A 23,145-nucleotide genomic window follows, 5' to 3' on the forward strand; every position below is an offset into this window, starting at 1 on the left:
TTTTTTTGTTTTGTTTTGTTAATCTTTATTGGAGTATAATTGCTTTACAATGTTGTGTTATTTTCTGCAGTACAACAAAGTGAATCAGCTATATGTATACATATATCCCCAAACTCCCTCCCTCTTGAGCCTCCCTCCCACCTCCCTATCCCAGCCTTCTACGTCATCACAAAGCATCGAGTTGATTTCCCTGTGCTATGCAGCAGCTTCCCACTAGCCATCCACTTTGCATTTGGTACTGTATATATGTCAGTGCTGCTCTCTCACTTCTCAGCTTCCCCTCCTCCTCTGTTTCCTCAAGTCCATTCTCTACATCTGCATCTTTATTCCTGCCCTGCCACTAGGTTCATCAGTACCATTTTTTTTTATTCCATATATGTGCATTAGCATATGGTATTTTTCTCTTTCTGACTTACTTCACTCTCTATGACAGACTCTAGGTCCATCCACCTCGTTACAAATAACTCAATTTCGTTCTTTTTTATGGCTGAGTAATATTACATTGTATATATGTGCCACATCTTCTTTATACATTTATCTGTCGATGGACAATTAGGTTGCTTCCATGTCCTGGTTATTGCAAATAGTGGTGCAATGAATATTGTGGTACACACCTTTTTGAATTATGGTTTTCTCAGGGTATATGCCCAGTAGTGGGATTGCTGAGTCATATGGTAGTTCTATTTTTAGTTTTTTAAGGAACCTCCATACTGTTCTCCATAGTGGCTGCATCAATTTACATTTGCACCAACAGTGCAGGAGGGTTCCCTTTTCTCCACACCCTCTCCAGCATTTATTGTTTCTAGATTTTTTGATGATGGCCAGTCTGACTGGTGTGAGGTGATATCTCACTGTAGTTTTGATTTGCAGTTCCCTAATGATTAGCGATGTTGAGCATCCTTTCATGGGTTTCTTGGAAATCTGTATATCTTTGGAGAAATGTCTATTTAGGTCTTCTGCCCATTTTTTGATTAGGTTGCTTTGTGTTTTTCTTTTTTTTTTTTTTAGTTTCCCTTGCTGTGCAAAAGGTTTTAAGTTTCATTAGGTCCCATTTGTTTATTTTTGCTTTTATTACCATTACTCTAGGAGGTGGGTCCAAAAGGATCTTACTGTGCTTTATTTCATAGAGTGTTCTGCCTATGTTTTCCTCTAAGAATTTTATAATGTCTGGACTTACATTTAGGTCTTTAATCCATTTTGAGCTTACCTTTGTGTATGGTGTGAAGTAGTGTTCTAATTTCATTCTTTTACATGTAGCTGTCCAGTTTTCCCAGCACCACTTATTGAAAAGGCTGTCTTTCTCCATTGCATATTCGTGCCTCCTTTATCAAAGATAAGGTGACCATATGTGCATGGGTTTATCTCTGGGCTTTCTATGCTGTTCCATTGATCTAAATTTCTGGTTTTGTGCCAGTACCATACTGTATGGATTACTTTAGCTTTGTAGTATAGTCTGAAGTCAGGGAGCCTGATTTCTCCAGCTCCATTTTTCTTTCTCAAAATTGCTTTGGCTATTTGGAGTGTTTTGTGTTTCCATACAAACTGTACATAAAAACTTGTTCTACTTCTGTGAAAAATGCCATTGGTAATTTGATTGGGACTGCATTGAATCTGTAGATTGCTTTGGGTAGTATAGTCATTTTCACAATGTTGATTCTTCCCATCCAAAATCATGGTATATCTTTCCATCTGTTTGTATCATCTTTGATTTCTTTCATCAGTGTCTTATAGTTTTCTGCATACAGGTCTTTTGCCCCCTTAGGTAGGTTTATTCCTAGATATTTTATTCTTTTTGTTGCACTGGTAAATGCAATGTTCTGATTTTTCATGGTTAGTGTATAGGAATGCAAGAAATTTCTCTGCATTAATTTTGAATCCTGCTACTTTACCAAATTCACTGATTACCTCTAGTAGTTTTCTGGTAGCATCTTTAGGATTTTCTATGTATAGTATCATGTTATCTGCACACAGTGACAGTTTACTTCTTGTTTTCCAATTTGGATTCCTTTTATTTCTTTTTCTTCTCTGACTGCTGTGGCTAAACCTTCCAAAACTATGTTGAAAAATAGTTCTGAGAGTGAGCACCCTTGTCTTGTTCCTGATTTTGAGGAAATGGTTTCAGTTTTTCACCATTGAGAATAATGTTGGCTGTGGGTCTGTCATATATGCCTTTTATTGGCTTTTTTATTTTGATTAAAAACTCTGGAGCGTTTTTAATCATAAATGGGAGTTGAATTTTGTCAAAAGCTTTTTACTGCAACTATTGAGATTATCATATGGTTTTCTTTTTCTTTTTTTTTTTATTTTTTATTTTTTTGCAGTACGCGGGCCTCTCACTGTTGTGGCCTCTCCCCTTGTGGAGCACAGGCTCTGGACGTGCAGGCTCAGTGGCCATGGCTCACGGGCCTAGCTGATCCACGGCATGTGGTATCTTCCCGGACTGGGGCATGAACCTGTGTCCCCTGCATCGGCAGGCGGACTCTCAACCACTGCGCCACCAGGGAAGCACTATTATATGGTTTTTATCCTTCAGTTTGTTAACATGATGTATCACATTGATTGATTTGCATATATTGAAGATTCCTTGCATTCCTGGGATAAACCCCAGTTGATCATGGTGTATGATCCTTTTAATGTGCTGTTGGATTCTGTTTGCAGTACTTTGTTGAGGATTTTTGCATCTATGTTCATCAGTGATACTGGCCTGTAGATTTCTTTCTTTGTGGCATCTTTGTCTGGTTTTGGTATCAGGGTGATGGCAGTCTCGTAGACTGAGTTTGGAAGTGTTCCTCCCTCTGCTATATTTTGGAGAGTTTGAGAGGATAGGTGTTAGCTCTTCTCTAAATGTTTGATAGGATTCTCCTATGAAGCTATCCGACTCTGGGCTTTCGTTTCTTGGAAGATTTTTAATCACAGTTTCAATTTCAGTGCTTGTGATGGGTCTGTTCACATTTTCTATTTCTTTCTGGTTCAGTCTTGGAAGGCTGTACTTTTCTAAGAATTTGTCCATTTCTTCCAGGTTGCCCATTTTATTGGGATATAGTTGCTTTTAGTAATGTCTCATGATCCTCTGTATTTCTGCAGTGTCACTTGTTACTTCTCTTTTTTCATTTCTAATTCTGTTGATTTGAGTCTTCTTCCTTTTTTTCCTGATGAGTGTGCCTAATGATATCTCAATTTTGTTTATCTTCTCAAAGACCCAGTTTTTAGTTTTATTGATCTTTGCTATTCTTTCCTTCATTTCTTTTTCATTTATTTCTGATCTGATCTTTATAATTTCTTTCTTGTAATAACTTTGGGGTGATTTTTGTTGTTCTTCTTCTTTCTTTAATTGCTTTAGATGTAAGGTTAGTTTGTTTATTGAGATTTTTCTTGTTTCTTTTTTTTTTTTTTACATCTTTATTGGAATGTAATTGCTTTACAATGGTGTGTTAGTTTCTGCTTTATAACAAAGTGAATCAGTTATACATATACATATATTCCCATATCTCTTCCCTCTTGCGTCTCCCTCCCTCGCACCCTCCCTATCCCACCCTTCTAGGTGGTCACAAAGCACCAAGCTGATCTCCCTGTGCTATGCGGCTGCTTCTCACTAGCTATGTATTTTACATTGGGTAGTGTATGTATTTCCATGCCACTCTCTCACTTTGTCACAGCTTACACTTTCCCCTCCCCATTTCCTTAAGTCCATTCTCTAGTAGGTCTGTGTCTTTATTCCCGTCTTACCCCTAGGTTCTTCATGACATTTTTTTTTTTAGATTCCATATATATGTGTTAGCATACAGTATTTGTCTTTCTCTTTCTGACTTACTTCACTCTGTATGACAGACTCTAGGTCCATCTACCTCACTACAAATAACTCAATTTCGTTTCTTTTTATGGCTGAGTAATATTCCATTGTATATATGTGCCACATCTTCTTTATCCATTCATCCGATGATGGACACTTAGGTTGCTTCCACGTCCTGGTTATTGTAAATAGAGCTGCAATGAACATTGTGGTACATGACTCTTTGAATTATGGTTTTCTCACAGTATATGCCCAGTAGTGGCATTGCTGGGTCATATGGTAGTTCTATTTGTAGTTTTTTAAGGAACCTCCATATATTCTCCATAGTGGCTGTATCAATTTACATTCCCACCAACAGTGCAAGAGGTTTCCCTTATCTCCACACCCTCTCCAGCATTTATTGTTTGTAGAATTTTCGTTGATGGCCATTCTGACCTTTATGAGAGAATATGGCATTGTAGATTTGATTTGCATTTCTCTAATGATTAGAGAATGTTGAGCATTCTTTCATGTGTTTGTTGGCAATCTGTATATCTTCTTTGGAGAAATGTCTATTTAGGTCTTCTTCCCATTTTTGGATCGGGTTGTTTGTTTTTTTCGATATTGATCTGCATGAGCTGCTTGTAAATTTTGGAGAATAATCCTCTGTCAGTTGCTTCATTTGTAAATATTTTCTCCCATTCTGAGAGTTGTCTTTTCATCTTGTTTATGGTTTCCTTTGCTGTGCAAAAGTTTTTCAGTTTCATTAGATCCCATTTGTTTTTTTGTTTGTTTGTTTGTTTGTTTTTAACATCTTTATTGGGGTATAATTGCTTTACAATGGTGTGTTAGTTTCTGCTTTATAACAAAGTGAATCAGCTATGTATATACATATGTTCCCATATCTCTTCCCTCTTGCGTCTCCCTCCCTCCCACCCTCCCTATCCCACCCCTCCAGGCTGTCACAAAGCACCGAGCCAATATCCCTGTGCCATGCGGCTGCTTCCCACTAGCTACCTACCTTACTACGTTTGTTAGTGTGTATATGTCCGTGACTCTCTCTCGGCCTGTCACAGCTCACCCTTCCCCCTCCCCATAACCTCAAGTCTGTTCTCTAGGAGGTCTGCGTCTTTATTCCTGCCTTACCCCTAGGTTCTTCATGACATTTTTTTTCTTAAATTCCATATATATGTGTTAGCATACGGTATTTGTCTTTTTCTTTCTGACTTACTTCACTCTGTATGACAGACTCTAGGTCTATCCACCTCATTACAAATAGCTCAATTTCGTTTCTTTTTATGGCTGAGTAATATTCCATTGTATATATGTGCCACATCTTCTTTATCCATTCATCCGATGATGGGCACTTAGGTTGTTTCCATCTCCGGGCTATTGTAAATAGAGCTGCAATGAACATTTTGGTACATGACTCTTTTTGAATTTCGGTTTTCTCAGGGTGTATGCCCAGTAGTGGGATTGCTGGGTCATATGGTAGTTCTATTTGTAGTTTTTTAAGGAACCTCCATACTGTTCTCCATAGTGGCTGAACCAATTCACATTCCCACCAGCAGTGCAAGAGGGTTCCCTTTTCTCCACACCCTCTCCAGCATTTATTGTTTCTAGATTTTTTGATGATGGCCATTCTGACTGGTGTGAGATGATATCTCATTGTAGTTTTGATTTGCATTTCTCTAATGATTAATGATGTTGAGCATTCTTTCATGTGTTTGTTGGCAGTCTGTATATCTTCTTTGGAGAAATGTCTATTTAGGTCTTCTGCCCATTTTTGGATTGGGTTGTTTGTATTTTTGTTATTGAGCTGCATGAGCTGCTTGTAAATTTTGGAGATTAATCCTTTGTCGGTTGCTTCATTTGCAAATATTTTCTCCCATTCTGAGGGTTCTCTTTTGGTCTTGTTTATGGTTTCCTTTGCTGTGCAAAAGCTTTGAAGTTTCATTAGGTCCCATTTGTTTATTTTTGTTTTTATTTCCATTACTCTAGGAGGTGGGTCAGAAAGAATCTTGCTGTGATTTATGTCATAGAGTGTTCTGCCTATGTTTTCCTCTAAGAGTTTGATAGCGTCTGGCCTTACATTTTGGTCTTTAATCCATTTTGAGTTTATATTTATGGATGGTGTTAGGGAGGGTTCTAATTCCACTCTTTTATGTGTAGCTGTCCAGTTTTCCCAGCACCACTTATTGAAGAGGCTGTCTTTTCTCCATTGTATATTTTTGCCTCCTTTATCAAAGATAAGGTGACCATATGTGCATGGGTTTATCTCTGGGCTTTCTATACTGTTCCATAGATCTATATATTGTTTTTGTGTCAGTACCATACTGTATGGATTACTGTAGCTTTGTAGTATAGTCTGAAGACAGGGAGCCTGATTCCTCCAGCTCTGTTTTTCTTTCTCAAGATTTCTTTGGCTACTTGGAGTCTTTTGCGGTTCCATACAAACTGTGAAATTTTTTGTTCTAGTTCTGTGAAAAATGCCAGTGGTAGTTTGATAGGGATTGCAGTGAATCTGTAGATTGCTTTGGGTAGTATAGTCGTTTTCACAATGTTAATTCTTCCACTCCAGAACATGATATATCTCTCCATCTGTCTGTATAATCTTTGATTTCTTTCATCAGTGTCTTATACTTTTCTGCATACAGGTCTTTTGTCTCCTTAGGTATGATTATTCCTAGATATTTTATTCTTTTTGTTGCAATGGTAAATGGGAGTGTTTTCTTAATTTCAATCTCAGGTTTTTTATCATTAGTGTAGAGGAATGCCAGAGATTTCTGTGCATTAATTTTGTATCCTGTTACTTTACCAAATTCATTGATTAGCTCTAGTAGTTTTCTGGTAGCATCTTTAGGATTCTCTATGTATAGTATCATGTCATCTGCAACCAGTGACACTTTTACTTTTTTCTTTTCTGATTTGGAATCATTTATTTCTTTTTCTTTTGTAATTGCTGTGGCTAAAACTTCCAAAACTATGTGGAATAATAGCGGTTAGAGTGGGCAACCTTGTCTTGTTCCTGATCCTAGTGGAAATGTTTTCAGTTTTTCACCATTGAGGACGATTTTGGCTGTGGGTTTGTCATATATGGCCTTTACTATGTTGAGGAAAGTTCCCTCTATGCCTACTTCCTGTAGGGTTTTTATCATAAATGGATGTTGAATTTTGTTGAAAGCTTTCTCTGCATCTATTGAGATGATCATATGGTTTTTCTCCTTCAATTTGTTAATATGGTGTATCACATTGATTGATTTGCGTATATTGAAGAATCCTTGCATTCCTGGGATAAACCCCACTTGACCATGCTGTATGATCCTTTTAATGTGCTGTTGGATTCTGTTTGCTAGTATTTTGTTGAGGATTTTTGCATCTATGTTCATCAGTGATATTGGTCTGTAGTTTTCTTTCTTTGTGTCATCTTTGTCTGGTTTTGGTATCAGGGTGATGGTGGCCTCGTAGAATGAGTTTTGGAGCTTTCCTTCCTCTATTATATTTTGGAAGACTTTGAGAAGGACAGGTGATAGCTCTTCTCTAAATGTTTGATAGCATTCGCTATGAAGCCATCTGGTCCTGGGCTTTTGTTTGTTGGAAGATATTTATTCACAGTTTCAACTTCAGTGTTTGTGATTGGTCTGTTCATATTTTCTATTTCTTCTTGGTTCAGTCTCGGCAGGTTGTGCATTTCTAAGAATTTGTCCATTTCTTCCAGGTTGTCCATTTTATTGGCATATAGTTGCTTGTAGTAATCTCTCATGATCTTTTGTATTTCTGCAGTGTCAGTTTTTACTTCTGCTTTTTCATTTCTAACTCTATTTATTTGAGTCTTCTCCCTGTTTTTCTTGATGAGTCTGGCTAATGGTTTATCAATTTTGTTTATCTTCTCAAAGTACCAGCTTTTAGTTTTATTGATCTTTGCTATCTTTTCCTTCATTTCTTTGTCATTTATTACTGATCTGATCCTTATGATTTCTTTCCTTCTGCTAGCTTTGGGGTTTTTTTGTTCTTCTTTCTCTAATTGCTTTAGGTGTAAGGTTAGGTTGTTTGTTTGAGATGTTTCTTGTTTCTTAAGGTAGGACTGTATTGCTATAAAGTTCCCTCTTAGAACTGCTTTTGATGCATCCCATAGGTTTTCAGTTGTTGTGTCTCCATTGTCATTTTTTTCTAGGTATTTTTTGATTACCTCCTTGATTTCTTCAGTGATCTCTTGGTTATTAAGTAGTGTATTGTTTAGCCTCCATGTGTTTGTATTTTTTACAGATTTTTCCTGTAATTGATATCTAGTCTCATAACATTGTGGTCAGAAAAGATACTTGATATGATTTCAATTTTCTTAAATTTACCAAGGCTTGACTTGTGACCCAAGATATGATCTATCCTGGAGAATATTCCATGACCACTTGAGAAGAATGTGTATTCTGTTGTTTTTGGATGGAATGTCCTGTAAATATCAATTAAGTCCATCTTGTTTAATGTATCATTTAAAGCTTGTGTTTCCTTATTTATTTTCATTTTGGATGATCTGTCCATTGGTGAAAGTGGGGTGTTAAAGTCCCCTACTCTTATTGTGTTACTGTCAATTTCCCCTTTTATAGCTGTTAGGAGCACCTCAATACATAAGGGAAATGCTATGTTGGGCGCAGAAATATCTACAATTTTTATATCTTCCTCTTGGATTGATCCCTTGATCATTATGTAGTCTCTTTCTTTGTCTCTTGTAATAGTTGTTATTTTAAAGTCTATTATGTCTGCTATGAGAATTGCTACTCCAGCTTTCTTCTGATTTCCATTTGCATGGAATATCTTTTTCCATCCCCACACTTTGAGTTTGTATGTGTCCCTAGGTCTGAAGTGGGTCTCTTGTTGACAGCACATATATGGGTCTTGTTTTTGCATCCATTCAGCCAGTCTATGTCTTTTGGTTGGAGCATTTAATCCATCTACATTTAAGGTAATTATCAATATATATGTTCCGATTACCATTTTCTTAATTTTGGGGGGTTTGTTATTGTAGGTCTTTTCCTTCTCTTGTGTTTCCTGCCTAGACAATTCCTTTAGCATTTGTTGTAAAGCTGCTTTGGTGGTGCTGAATTCTCTTCGCTTTTGCTTGTCTGTAAAGGTTTTAATTTCTCAGTCAAATGTGATTGAGATCCTTGCTGAGTAGAGTAATCTTGGTTGTAGGTTTTTCTCCTTCATCATTTTAAATATGTCCTGCCACTCCCTTCTGGCTTGCAGAGTTTCTGCTGAAAGATCAACTGTTAACCGTATGGGGATTGCCTTGTGTGTTATTTGTTCTTTTTCCCTTGCTACTTTTAATATTTTTTCTTTGTATTTAATTTTTGATAGTTTGATTAATATGTGTCTTGTTGTGTTTTTCCTTGGATTTAACCTGTATGGGACTCTCTGTGCTTCCTGGACTTGATTGACTATTTCCTTTCCCATATTAGGGAACTTTTCAACTATAATCTCTTCAAATATTTTCTCAGTCCCTTTCGTTTTCTCTTCTTCTTCTGGGACCCCCGTAATTCGAATGTTGGTTTGTTTAATATTGTCCCAGAGGTCTCTGAGACTGTCCTCAATTCTTCTCATTCTTTTTTCTTTATTCTGCTCTGCAGCAGTTATTTCCACTATTTTATCTTCCAGGTCACTTCTCCGTTCTTCTGCCTCAGTTATTCCACTATTGATCCCTTCTAGAGAATTTTTAATTTCATTTATCGTGTTGTTCATCACTGTTTGCTCTTGTTCTTCTAGGTCCTTGTTAAATGTTTCTTGTATTTTCACCATTCTATTTCCAAGATTTTGGATCATCTTTACTATCATTATTCTGAATTGTTTTTCGGGTAGACTTCCTATTTCCTCTTCATTTATTTGGTCTGGTGGTTTTTTGCCTTGCTCCTTCATCTGCTGTATGTCTCTCTGTCTTCTTATTTTGCTTAACTTACTGTGTTTGGGGTCTCCTTTTTGCAGGCTGCAGGTTTGTAGTTCCCGTTGTTTTTGGTGTCTGTCCCCAGTGGCTAAGTTTGGTTCATTGGGTTGTGTAGGCTTCCTGGTGGAGGCAACAAGTGCCTGTATTCTGGTGGATGAGGCTGGATCTTGTCTTTCTGGTGGGCAGGTCCACGTCTGGTGGTGTGTTTTGGGGTGTATGTGGCCTTATTATGATTTTAGGCACCCTCTCTGCTAATGGGTGGGGTTGTGTTCCTGTCTTACTAGTTGTTTGGCATAGGGTGTCCAGCACTGTAGTTTGCTGGCCATTGAGTGAAGCTGGGTCAGAGTTGGAGATCTCTGGGAGATTTTTGCCATTTGATATTACGTGGAGCTGGGAGGTCTCTTGTGGACCAGTGTCCTGAACTTGGCTCTGCCACCTCAGAGGCACAGCCCTGACACCCGGCTGGAGCACCAAGAGCCTGTCATCCACATGGCTGCTAGTGTTGGAGGGTCTCCTGCTGAGGTGAGGGGAGGCTGTGGCTCACCATGGGGACAAGGACACTGGCAGCAGAAGTTCTGGGAAGTACTCCTTGGCGTGAGCCCTCCCAGAGTCTGCCATTAGCCCCACCAAAGAGCCCAGGTAGCAACCATCACTTTTTTTGATGCACAAACTATGACAAATTTGCCCAGCAGGAGACCCTTCAAAGGGGCTCCTGTGTCCTTTTGACACAATCTCACTAATTTTTTAATGACTCACTGCTTTATGGCACAACAAGGTACTCAATGTTCACTTCTACTTTCCCAGCCCAGATCTAGAATCCTGGCTCCTTTTAGTGGAGAAAGTATGTAGAAACTAAGATATGGGCACACTGATATTGGTAATTCAAATTTAACACTACAGGGATTTTCCCTTCTCCTTTTATTTTATATTTATATCTCCTTTTCCCTGCAGTGAAAATCCTATAACACCAATACATTTGTTTTATTCCATAGTATAGCAAAAACAATCTCAGAATTTCAATACCAATATTTCCACTAACAACAAACCCAGAAAGTAAAGTTTAAGATTTCTTTACAGTTCTTTTTGTCCTCTCACTATACTTCTAGTATAGATATATATTCAGAATATGATGTTCAAACTTTACTGAAATTATTATTTTCTCTATGTGGCTATGTTATCAATTTTATACTGAGTTAGCCACAGTTGTTTCTGTTTGTTTTCAAGTTGAGACAATTGAACTATGTTATATGTTAATCCAACAGAAGCCTGAAAAATGAAGCCTGAAATGAAGTATTCAACCACCAAAATTTCCCCAGCAAAGATGAACAGCTCAGCAGGCAAAGCCTTGGTAAAATCTCCCAAGTTGAGAAGTAAGGACTTAAGCCTTTCTGATTGTTTTACACACTATTTTTTACCTGTTACCAAATCTTTATTATTCCAATGTTTATACATTCTACCTTACCAAAAACTACTAAGAATACAAGAGCTGAAATTGAAAGGGATGGCTCATAAATGTGTAACACAGTCAGTGCTGTTTTGTTTTGTTTTGTTTTGTTTTTTGCGGTACGTGGGCCTCTCACTGTTATGGCCTCTCCTGTTGCGGAGCACAGGCTCCGGACGCGCAGGCTCAGCGGCCATGGCTCACGGGCCCAGCCGCTCCGCGGCATGTAGGATCTTCCCGGACCGGGGCACGAACTCGTGTCCCCTGCATCGGCAGGCGGACTCTCAACCATTGCGCCACCAGGGAAGCCCAGTGCTGGTTTTAAACAGACTATATCTGGCCAACTTTTGCTTATTTGATATATCACAGAACAGGAGTGGCTCAGATGACTTAAACCTGCTAATAGTGATAAACGTAATTATGGCCCTTCATATTAACCCCTTCTCTACCCATACTTCCTGCCACCAAATCCCAAAACCTTTTTCCCAGATTTCCTAACAAAAATTTAAACGGACCCACTTTTATTCAACAAACATTTATTAAGACCTTTGGTATATCGAGCTTGTGGTCCTGACTTGAGACTTCTGATAAAGGAGAGAATAACAAGCAAATATATTTGCATAATCCAGGACCCAAATAAAGCAGAATTGACCAAATGATGCTCAAGTCTGTCCAATTGCAAACTCAAAGGGTTTGGAATAAGTTGAAAGGTAACTAAGTCAGGTAGTAGCCTTACCTTTAAAATCAAAGGACTATTAACATCTTTGATTCTTAAAACTACTTATCCTAGAAAAGAATTATGCAAATTTATTCTCATGTTTTTCATTTGAGAGCAGTAACACAAAAGAATTAACAGAGCTCTGGTGGACCAGAAAGAAAATACAGCATGAGAAATGGTAGTGGGGACTGGCATATCTTTGTCCTTTGTGCTCTTCTGCATTTCCCTGAACATTTTAGGCGAGAAGAGAAAGCAGTGTTAAAGAATATCATTTCTGTGTCCCTGAGGCTCTGGCCCACCCATGCTCTTCTTTTGTAAGTAGGAAAACCAGTAATTGGACTGCGGTTTCTGAATCACCAGGAAATCACAGCTAAGTTAGTTCTTTTATTTATGTCTGAGTCAAAATGCTCCTTGCAGGAACAGTGACTCATTAGAAGTGACTCTGTGTCTCCAAATTCCCTCTTAATAAAAAATGAATTTTCTTTGTACCCTAGGAGATGTGGGCTCTATGTAGATACTGGAATGAGGGAGGGAGCAGGCTGGAATATACATCAGAGTTTCTGGCATTGATGGAAAATGAAAATGTAACCCCACCTGTCGGGGTTCAGTGGCCCTAACTGCTTATTTACACCATTCAAAGAAACAATGATAAAGATAATCCCAAATCTCATCGCATTATTTTTATGGTTCCTTAGCAGATTTTCCCTTCCAACAATATTGGCTCAGTTTAATACTATAATTGTCATTATTTAAACACTCCTGGCTAAAATTTCAACAGATCCCTGTGTGGTGTGTGACAGGTATGAACTGCTTTTCAAAAATGTCACATCTTATTTTTCTATATAAACTGCTCTGAGCCCCCAACAACAAAGTTCATTTTAATTCCTTCTCCTCCCCTGGGCTAGCAGGATCTTACACAATCACAAAGCCATAAAACACAATACCCAACCACTACAGGTATCCATACAGTCAGGGCCCACATGAGTTCTGGTCAGCACCAGGGCATTTCACCTCTAGTGCCAACAGGGTACGGGACTTCATGAGCTAGAGGAAAGCCTCTCCCCAAACTCATCTCCTTCCCCGTTTCTAGGAAGCTACTCCTCAGGGTCAGGCCATTCTCCTCTGTTAATTCCTCTCCCCCATATCCATCAACCCTTTCCCTGCCCTGAAAATACAGTGTCCTTATGTATCTATCCAGAGGTCACAATATGGGAGCCCTGGGACATATCCATCCAGCAGGAGTATTTTAGTTGGCCTGAATAGTATTACTGTTGTTTTTTAATTGAGACAACATTTAAAAATTGGGAGATTTTGCATAAAAGTCTGAATGTGTGGTTTCTCTCAAAAAATCTGAAGATCTAGCAACAAATGGGCCCATATCCCTACATGACAATAGTTGAAGGTAGAACTGAGTAGGGATCACCCCCTTTAGTTTGCAGCTCTCCACAGAAGATCTTCTGTTACAGTGAAGGAGCTTTCACTTTATCCTGTGGACAGTAGGGAACCAACTGAAAATGTTTAATTGAGGAAAAACAAGACATTTTTATTTTGGAAAGACCATGTTGGTGGTAGTGAAGATAGAGCAAGCAGGCAAGAGTAGAAATAGAAACTGATCAGAGGTCTACTGCATTCATCTTAGGGGTCTGGTGATGAGGGCCTGACCTAAGATGGCAGAATGGAAAGACTAAAATTCAGATACGTTCAGAAAGTGAAATCAGTAAGGTAAACCGAATAAATTGAAGGATAGAGAGAGGGGAAAATGGATAATTCTCAGCTTTCTGATTTAAAAATTGGGCAGATAACGGCAGATAGAGGTACTGTTTTTAAAGATAGGGAATTATGGAGGAATATATTGGGGGTAAAAGATAAAGAAGTTGTTTTTTTATTATGAGTATATTTGCATTTGGGGTATGTGTATGTCATTCAGGTAGAGATGTCCAGAATTCAGAAGGCTCTACATAGATAGAAATAGACATGCTTTAAGGTAACTTTAGTCAAAATGCCCTGTGGCATCAAAATTTCTGTAGAGAAAGAGCAACAGATATAAAGCTCAGGAGACAGACCAAAGGTAGAGTTACAGTTTGGGGAGTCATCAACATAGAAAAAGATGACTGAAGTCATTGGAGCAAGCAAGATTGCCCAGAAAGAAAGCCTAGAGTGAGAAAAAAAGGCAAAGGACAAAACCTTCAGGAACACCAGCGTTTTAGGATCAGGCAGAGAAGGAAGAACTAACAAAGAGACAGAGATGGACTGATCAGAGGGAAACAAGGAGAATCCAAGGAGACAGCTGATACAACAATAAGGGAAGAAGGGTTCAAAGAAGGAAGTGGTCCCCAAGCCAAATGCAACAAACGGGTCAAAGGTAGTAAACAGGGCAAAGAGACCTTGGTAAAATTAGTGTTTGGGGAAAAAATGAAAGGTGAAGTGATTCCCTTCTGTAGTTCCTGCCAGCTGTGGTCTGGCTCTACAAAAAGATTTCCAGGCCCATTCCCATTTACTCACCAGAAATGCCTGAGGGATTTCATCATGCAGTTGCTATGATGAAACTGTTTATGAGAATTTCCTTAAAAGCCATATAAATACACTGCCCTCAGATATCAAGCAGGATGGAGACACAGGAAATGGCAACAGCCTTTTCATAAGTTTGAGCTCGCTTTTTGACCCTAGTGGAACACTCTCTTCTACAGAGTTCCTAAGGCCATGACCGCTTCATGCTTTCCTCCCAAGAACACAACCCTCACACCACAGTTTCAGCTGCCCCGAATACCAAAGTATACCTTCTTCCAAACTCTCCCAATGTAAAGTATTTTAAATACTTCAAACACAGTCATCCCCCAAGGAATTATACCTAGTGTTTGTCTCACTAGATGCTAGCCCTTACATTCACATATTTAGCCCTCAATTCTCTTTTTCTACATCCATAATATTTCCCCAGTGCTATGACCCTCACTTCTAACTACCCAAGACCCATATCCTCCTCCCCAAAGAGTCCACTCTCAATATTAGACATACCTGGCATGGGATGCCTCATGGGATGCTACACATAATGAGAAGCATACAGGAATGAGCATGCTTAGAGCATCATCTTATGCCTTTTAACTCTGAAGAGATGATGTGATACAGTATAGTGTAAACCCTGACAGGTGGATTTTGTTTTTCTATTTTGTAATGCAAGTGCCCGACTTAAGCTTTGATTGCTGAGGCATGCACTTCAAAGAGGTACCCACTACAAAGAGGCATCTACTTCAAAGATGGCTATCTCAAATAAATACATGGCCAGCCACAAGACTAGATAAAGAAAAGGAGATCTTGGTTGATTTTCATAACTGGCCATTTGGACTACTTTCTTTTTTTCTCTTCCCACACTTTAAATTCCTGCTTTTATGTTTTAAATTCACCAATAAATAGTGAGCTCTCGCTATCCTAGGCTCCCACCCTCAACCCCAATAAAAGCAGAACCCCACGCCCGTGTACCCTCTCTACCTGTGACTTCTCTGTGGGGTCCCAGATATGCAGTGTAATTTACAGATCCTATAATTAATTAACCTTTATTTCTTCAGTTTCCTGATGGTTATTGCTGAAGGTCATCTTGCAATCATAATAAGAACCTTAACAGCCAGTCCGAAAACAACATTGGTTATTGACAGGCTAAGACCAGCACAAAACATGCAATTAATGACATATTGTATTAAATTAGTTGTCAGGAGACCAAGTTCAGTGTTGGCTCTGGCACAGCTTTGTAAATTATCTTTGCACTATATAAATGTGAGATACTGTAGCTGACATATCTGTATTATAAAGGAATATTAGGGATTTCCAGGGTGAATGAGTATGATTTAATGGCCTTTCCCTGTTCAGACAGTTGAAGATACTTAAAGGTAGATGCCCATCTGAATTGGAAGTAAGATATAGATAATTCAAAACAGTAACTAACAAAAGTTTATTCCACTTAACTTTGAAAAGCATATTAGGACGGCAAATCTTCTTGAGAATAAAAAAAAAATCATAGAATGGGTCTCAAATCACAAGGAATTATTTTCATTTTCTGAATTACTGTCAATAATTGAAATTTGGCTACATTGCATAAATTGCTTGATAATTCATTTACTATAATGTTGGAAATTGAGATCCTATGACTCAAGTGTTTCTTTTCTATTTGACTTTGAAAGGCTTTTTATGATTTCCAAGTGACAAATTTAATGTTTTATTTGAGATTTTAATTTTTATTTGGATAAATGAAATCAGAATTACTGAATAACTGATTATATTTTTTTTACTTCAACTGATTTAATTTCAGTTTGCATTTTGCTATTCCCTAAAGTTGTAGTGTAGCATTTTTTTTAGATGGAGGTAGATGGAAGCATAGCTTTGATATTAGACACACTTGAGTCACATCTTCTCACCAGACCTGTAACCTTGGGCAAGTGTTGTGAATGCTAAGAACTTCAAATCATCATCTGTAAAACAAAGAGAATAATACCTACCTTGCAATATTATTTGTGAAGGGTTAAAGGCAACAGTATGTAGAATTATCAGCACAGTGCTTGGCCCACTGTAGACACACTAATATTTGACAAGGGAGTCAAAAATACTCAATGGAGAAAAGATGGTCTCTTCAATAAATGGTGCTAGGAAAACTGGATAATAACATGTAAAAGAATGAAACCTAACTCCTATCTACACCACTCACAAAAATTAACGCCCAATGGATTAAAGACTTAAACGTAAGACCTGAAACCACAAAACTCCTAGAAGAAAACATAGGCAGAAAGCTCCCTAACATGGTCGGCTATTTTTAGTATCAATAACCTTTATAGACTATAGTCATCTCTCCAAAATTATTAAAAGTATACTCTAGATAAGTAGAAATGATTGTAGATTTCATATGATCAAAGAGCTCCCGCTCAGTTAGGCAAAAATTGCTATATGTTGGATGTAGATCCACACTCCCTTAAACCAATTTTGAAACCAAAATCTTTTCTAAAGACCTAAAGTTTTTCGTATCTCGTTTGACAGCAAAATATGACCTGAACTCATTTGACAGCTAAATCCTGACCTGAACCACATGAGGGCTTTATTTATTTCACTTCATGTAAATTTTCCTGTTTCACTATAAAATTTTTTATTATGAGGTGCTTCCCTAGTCCCTGCTGGGTGTTCTAGGTATATACAATATATGGTCTACATGACAATCTTAAAATGTAATAAACTCTGAATTTTGAAACACAACTGGCCCCAAGGTTTCTGATAAGATACTGTGGACCTGTAGTTGCTTTCTTGGTCTGGTACACTCAGGGTTTGTAAAAGGATAAAGATGGATGGAATGAAATGGTATCACAATTTTTTCAATTGCTCAGAATCCCAACAGAAGGCTGAAGAAGTTTGCCCCATGGTCTTTATGCAGCTACGCTCTGGCCTTAAAATAGAAAAGAAGACCTGTTACTTTAGGAAAGAAACCACCAAAATGCATTCACCAAGAACAGGTAAGGAGAAACTGCATTTCCTGATAATTTTTCAACATAGTGATGGGCATCTATTTGCCTTCACTTACCACATCAAGATACATAAATTTTTCCCTCATCCAAATTCCTTCTGGAAAAGAGTAAGGATGATGAACTATTTTTTAGCCATTTTCAGAAGGGCATATAGAGTTTTTAATAGCATGGGAGAAATGGTTATGCTATAATATTAAGTAAAAATAGAGGATACAAAATTATAAATATATTTACAATATTTTTATTTTTTTCATTTAAAGGAAGTAAACTAAAATGAATAGTGGTTGCCTTTTGGGTGTTGAGACCATGGGTGACTAGTTTTCTTTTGCCTGGACTCCAGCGGGTGTGCCCTATTGGGATATAAGTGTATAGGAGGTATTGATTCCTTCAGACCATGGGGTGACTGAAATCCTGGGGTCATTCATCATTGTCAGCAAGCAGCCTAGACTGGAAATCCTCAAAGGAGAGATGGGAGAGGGGTCTGCACAGAGTGAGGACTGACAGTCCAGTCTTATTCCTACACCTATCCTGCAGCTAAAACGTACAAAGAGAAACATCTGGTATTCGCTGCCTGTCAGGAGCTGGAACACCTTGGACCGTCTGTGAAGAGCTTCGCCTTCGATAAAACTAGGGTCCAGAAATATACTACAGCAACTGGTCTTCCAAGTATCAAAGGTAAGACTGGTCACAGGGGTGGTGTGAGGGTGAGGAGGGAGGTAAGACACGGACCTTGGAAATGCCACTCCAGGAAGCAGCCCCAAGTCTACAATTTCATGTAAATATATCAGAAACTTCTGTCCATTTGTTGCTGATGTGCCCATGTAGTGGTATCCAAACTAAGTACAGGGTAGTTGCTCTAACAATGCATGTGCGTTCTATAGTTAGCATTCCATTATTATTTTGAAATGCTTGCTATGGATTGGAATTTCATATACATTATTCCTGAGAAAAATACATTATCCTTTAGGGGAAAACCATATTATCTCCCCGAACTTCAACATTTTGACAATGAAAGAAAAGGAAGAGCTATTATATTTTTTAAATATAATTTCAACTCAAGTATTTTAAATAGTTGTTAAAATGGTTTTAAATTATATCACATACTTGTGCAAATATTCAATATTTAATATTCTTAATTTTTTATATATTATTTTCTTTAGCATAATTCTATATTATAAAGAAAATACGATTTTTTCCTCCAGGACCTATATATGTAGTTTCTAAATCTGCTCCAGTTTACCCCAACATGCTGTAGAAATATTATCATTTTCTATGTGTGCTCGTATATTAAAAAAAAATTGAGAGTACTGCTTTAAGTGTCACTGTTATTTAGCCAGAAGACAGAATGAGGCTCACACCTGCATTCTCCAGGACTGTTGAAAGTCTCTGAGTAACTCCATGCTTTACAGATGGGTATTCACTTATCCATGTCTATCAAAATACAGCCCCTTCTTGCCCATAGTTCCCTAGATCATGTGGAGTCAGGAAGCAGAGGTTTCCTCAGGCAAACTCTATAACTTTTCCAGCTTCTTTCTCCCCACTAAACCCTCCCATAAGCACACTAACATGGCCTACCATGGCCTTCATGCAGGATGCTAGCATCTTTAATCCCATTCAGGTGGCACACCTCAGCCTTTTAGCTACATGAAGCTTGTGCCAGAGGCTTTCATCTGTCCAACAGTGATGGACAAAGTGCAGCTCAAATTGCAGAAACAAACACAACCTATTGAGAAAGTATTTTAATTTCTAAAAGATTTTTCATGGAAACAAGGTTTTTGAATTCTTAATGACAAGATTTTTACTTGTTACAGAACATTCTGCTTCCCTGAGTACATACAACGATCAATACATTACTTTTGTTTTCGAGGATGGAAATTATGAGATCTATGTTGAAGACTTAGGAAAAGACCAAGAGAAAGGTAGAATATTTCCTTTTGTCTTTAATGATATAATGATGACTAGTAAAGTAAAAAAATAAATTTACCAAACCATAAACAATAGATTAACTCAGACATGGCAAATAGATTTCATGCTATGTGCTAACTCCAATGCATTGGCAGGGGATGCTTGAATATCACTATATTGAGGAGGATTCAGAAGCTTATTCAGGGGGCTTCCCTGGTGGCGCAGTGGTTAAGAATCTGCCTGCCAATGCAGGGGACATGGGTTTGAGCCCTGGTCCGGGAGAATCCCACATGCCACGGAGCAACTAAGCCTGTGTGCCACAACTACTGAGTCTGCGCACTAGAGCCCGCGAGCCACAACTACTGAAGTCCATGCGCCTAGAGCCCGTGCTCTGCAGCAAGAGAGGCCACCGCGATGAGAAGCCCGTGCACTGCAACGAAGGGTAGACCCTGCTTGCCACAACTAGAGAAAGCCCGTGCAGCAACAAAAGCCCAAAGCAGCCAAAAATAAATAAATAAAATAAGTTAAAAAAAAAAAAAAGCTTATTCAGGATTCATCAGGGGAGAAGGATGATACTGAGAAGTGGTATCTGTTGTGAAATGTGGAAAGAGGTACCACATATACTTGCTATCGCTAAATTATCTACTAGGTCTTTCCAGCTTTATCAGTATCACTAAAGTATAAACCCTAGTAAAAGAATATACCAGTGCTATGAACAACATTTTAAATATTTTAATACCAACATTGTTGGAGAATTCCTCAGAATATATTTATACATTTTTAAGACCTTTCTCAAAACCACAGAAGTTTTGCTTTTATTGATATACAATAAAAGAAGAGGATGTTTTCTGATGTTATATATATGTTGAAACTGAACCATTTGATAAAATTGTATCTCACCAAAGGGATTTTATGCATTCTCTTTCAGACAAGGTGTTACTCCGTTACTATGATTCCCAATTCCCCTCAAGTGAAACAGGTAATTTCGAAAGCTGGGTAGCTCTAGTGCTTGAATTCCTAAATTTAGGGTAAAGACAAATCCAAAAATTCTCCATGGGAAAGGAAAGCAGTCTCAGAAGGTTCTCTCCAGCCCAAATTCATGGTAAAAATCTTGGATCTAAGATTCTAAACTGATATACTCCATCTCATCCATTTTGCAGTTTAATAATTAGGATAAAGGTTTGGCTACATTTAACAGAGATTCAGAATAATAGTGTCTTAAGTTATACAAAACTTTATTTCTGTTTTAGCCAGGGCTGGAATGGCAGTTCTGCTCAACAGGTTGCCCAGACCCAGCTCCTTTTCTCTTTGTGGCTCTGCCAACATCCACATGGTTCAAGATTCCTTGCCACCATGAAAATATCCATTCAGCAGGACAGAGGAAGACAGATGTATTATTTGAGTTCTATTTCCCTTTAAGGACGCAACCTGGAAGTTGCACCTGACACTTCTATTCACCTTATATTGCTCAGAACTTAGACATATTGCTACACTTAGCTACAAGAAGGCAGGCTGGGAAACATTCTATTATTACACAAAAAGAGGAGTTGGATATTGGGGGACAACCATCAGTGGTCTTCTATGCAGACAGGGAAGCTGACAACTAGAGCAACACCCATGAGACTCACAATTCTACTAGTATTCTAATAGTATATAAGAAAACTAACCTCTCTCCTAAGGGGACTTAGAATTACCCCTTACTGTCCAATGACTCTTTAGTTTCATCTGGGTACAAGTATTTCTAAGAGATGTGTTGTTGAATGAAATAGTTATTTTATATGACATCTTGGACTCTTTTCCTGGGTGTTAAATTCATTTAAATTAAAATGAGTTACAATTCTTAACTTTATAATTTGCATTTTTTAATTGCAAGAAGGTGGTGGTGATCATCGGAAGTTAATGGTAAACCTGAGCCCCACAAAAGACAAAGACTTCTTGCTGCATGCCAACAGTAAGGAGCATTCTGTGGAGGTAATAGAAATATGCACCTAACTGTCATGACTGACTCTACTCATCTGTGCAGATTTGGGGTACTTTGAAGAAGAAGTTTTGTTTGTGCTATTGTACATAAAACAAAATCAGTTATGATTAATAACTTGCTTCTGGAACATGGAAGGGAGTGAAATGGCATGTGTAGCCTTGCTACTGAAAGTTTGATCTCTGCCAGCAGTACAGCATTGCCTGGGAGCTTTTTAGAAATGTAGACTTTCAGGCTCCCTCACAACTGAATCGAAATCAGCATTTTAACATATCTCCAGGAGATTCATAGGTACATTAAAGTTTGAGAAGCACTGCTATATAGAATGACTTGAATCCTTTCTATTTGGCTGTAGGAACTACTGTGTTCTTCCAGGAAGTATTTCCTTGTAAAATATGGTTTTCTTAGGCAATTGAAAAACTAATTTTATACTCTGAGACTGCTAAAGGGAGAGTCATAAACATTTCCACATGCCAAGATATATAGATAACATAATAATCTACATTTTAATCATAGGATTCACTGCATTGTCTTCTTCACTTAGTAAATAGCAGTATTATAGTGGTCATGATGAAGAATTATAAACATCTTGAGGAACAAACAAGCCAAAGTGGACACAAGGAAGAAAACATTAAAGTATAATATAGAAGATAAATTATATAAATATATAGAGCTAACTAATATAGCCATGCAAGGTATTAATATAAACTCTGGATGGTAATCAGCATCTCCCTTAACAAAACATTCCTAAGTATATATAATAGTGTTTGGCATATATAACTACTCAATAATAAGTGCTGACCCCTACTGAGCTTTATTATATACCAAGAAGTGTGCTAAAGGTTTTACAAGTACTATCTCATTTAATTCTCACAATAACTCTCTTATGAAGTTATTGTATTGGTTAGGTTTGCTGTGTAACAAACCATCCCTAACACTTAATAACTTAAAATAATAATCATTTTCTATCACTCATGTATCTGTGGGTAAGTTGGGAGTTGACCGATCTAGAAAACTGGCTACACTAAAAAACTGAGGCTTGAAAGGTAAAGCAAAGTGTCCAGGTCTCAGAGATACTACATGGCAAAAGAGAAGTATGAATCCAGAAATACTGCATCCAGATCCATTCATTCTAAGCCATCATGTCTCTCAAAATATACTATCAGTGAATCAAATCAAATCCCCCTACTTTGGCCCTCTGCTCATTTCTTCCCCACCTCCCATCCCCTTCTTAGTAAGCAGGCTTGTTAGAAATATCAAGTTATGAATAATTATTCTCCTTTAGTTTCCAATACAGGGATGTAAAGTTGACTCTGAACTTCCAACTCACATATTGGTTACTTTCTCTCTTGTCTTCCTCAGCTACAAAAATGTGAAAACCAATTGCCAGAACAGGCCTTCTTTGTCCTTCATGAGGAGACCTCCCAATGTGTTTCATTTGAATGTAAGAGCAATCCTGGAGTGTTTCTAGGAGTAAAGGATAACCACCTAGCTCTTATTAAACGAGGGGAACACCCTGAGGATTCAAATGAAGAGAATACCATATTTAAGCTCTCAAACTTAATATGATGGAAAGCTGCAGATCTTGGGTTGAGTAGTCCAAACAGCTACCACTGGAGAAAGGATAAGCGATAAAGAGACAGATAACATGAAGGGAAATGGAATGTTTAGTATGCTGAGGAATGTTTTCCTTATTATGTATAAAAATATTTTTTATAATCCTTCAGTTCTGTTTTTTATTTCCCTCTGTATCACTGCATATTCAGTACAAGTATTGGTATATTAAATAGCATATTGGTAAAGAGATTTGCCAACATTCTGAAGAGATACAGCCTGACCTTTACATTTTTCCTCTTTCAGTCCTGAAAGAACTTCTTCATATTTTGAGCTGAGACCTCTGGGGAGAA

The 23,145-nt window shown here is 37.9% G+C and overlaps 1 protein-coding gene across 2 annotated transcripts in view; it reads left to right on the top strand.

Moving 5' to 3' along the window:
* Positions 1 to 22,861, top strand: part of IL33 (interleukin 33) — a 46,340-nt gene extending 23,479 nt beyond the window's left edge. For both annotated transcript variants that reach the window (XM_082657209.1, XM_082657210.1), the window contains 7 exons: positions 10,964 to 11,071; positions 17,218 to 17,343; positions 17,890 to 18,030; positions 19,167 to 19,274; positions 20,189 to 20,239; positions 21,134 to 21,231; positions 22,601 to 22,861. In XM_082657209.1, the coding sequence (XP_082513335.1) occupies positions 10,975 to 11,071; positions 17,218 to 17,343; positions 17,890 to 18,030; positions 19,167 to 19,274; positions 20,189 to 20,239; positions 21,134 to 21,231; positions 22,601 to 22,807 (828 nt within the window). In that variant the 5' untranslated portion in view covers positions 10,964 to 10,974 and the 3' untranslated portion in view covers positions 22,808 to 22,861. The remainder of the gene's footprint in view (positions 1 to 10,963; positions 11,072 to 17,217; positions 17,344 to 17,889; positions 18,031 to 19,166; positions 19,275 to 20,188; positions 20,240 to 21,133; positions 21,232 to 22,600) is intronic.
* The last annotated feature ends 284 nt before the right edge of the window (positions 22,862 to 23,145 follow it).

Source organism: Grampus griseus, assembly GCF_964374135.1.
Source record: "Grampus griseus genome assembly, chromosome: 6".
In the NCBI taxonomy this organism is placed as follows: domain Eukaryota; kingdom Metazoa; phylum Chordata; class Mammalia; order Artiodactyla; family Delphinidae; genus Grampus; species Grampus griseus.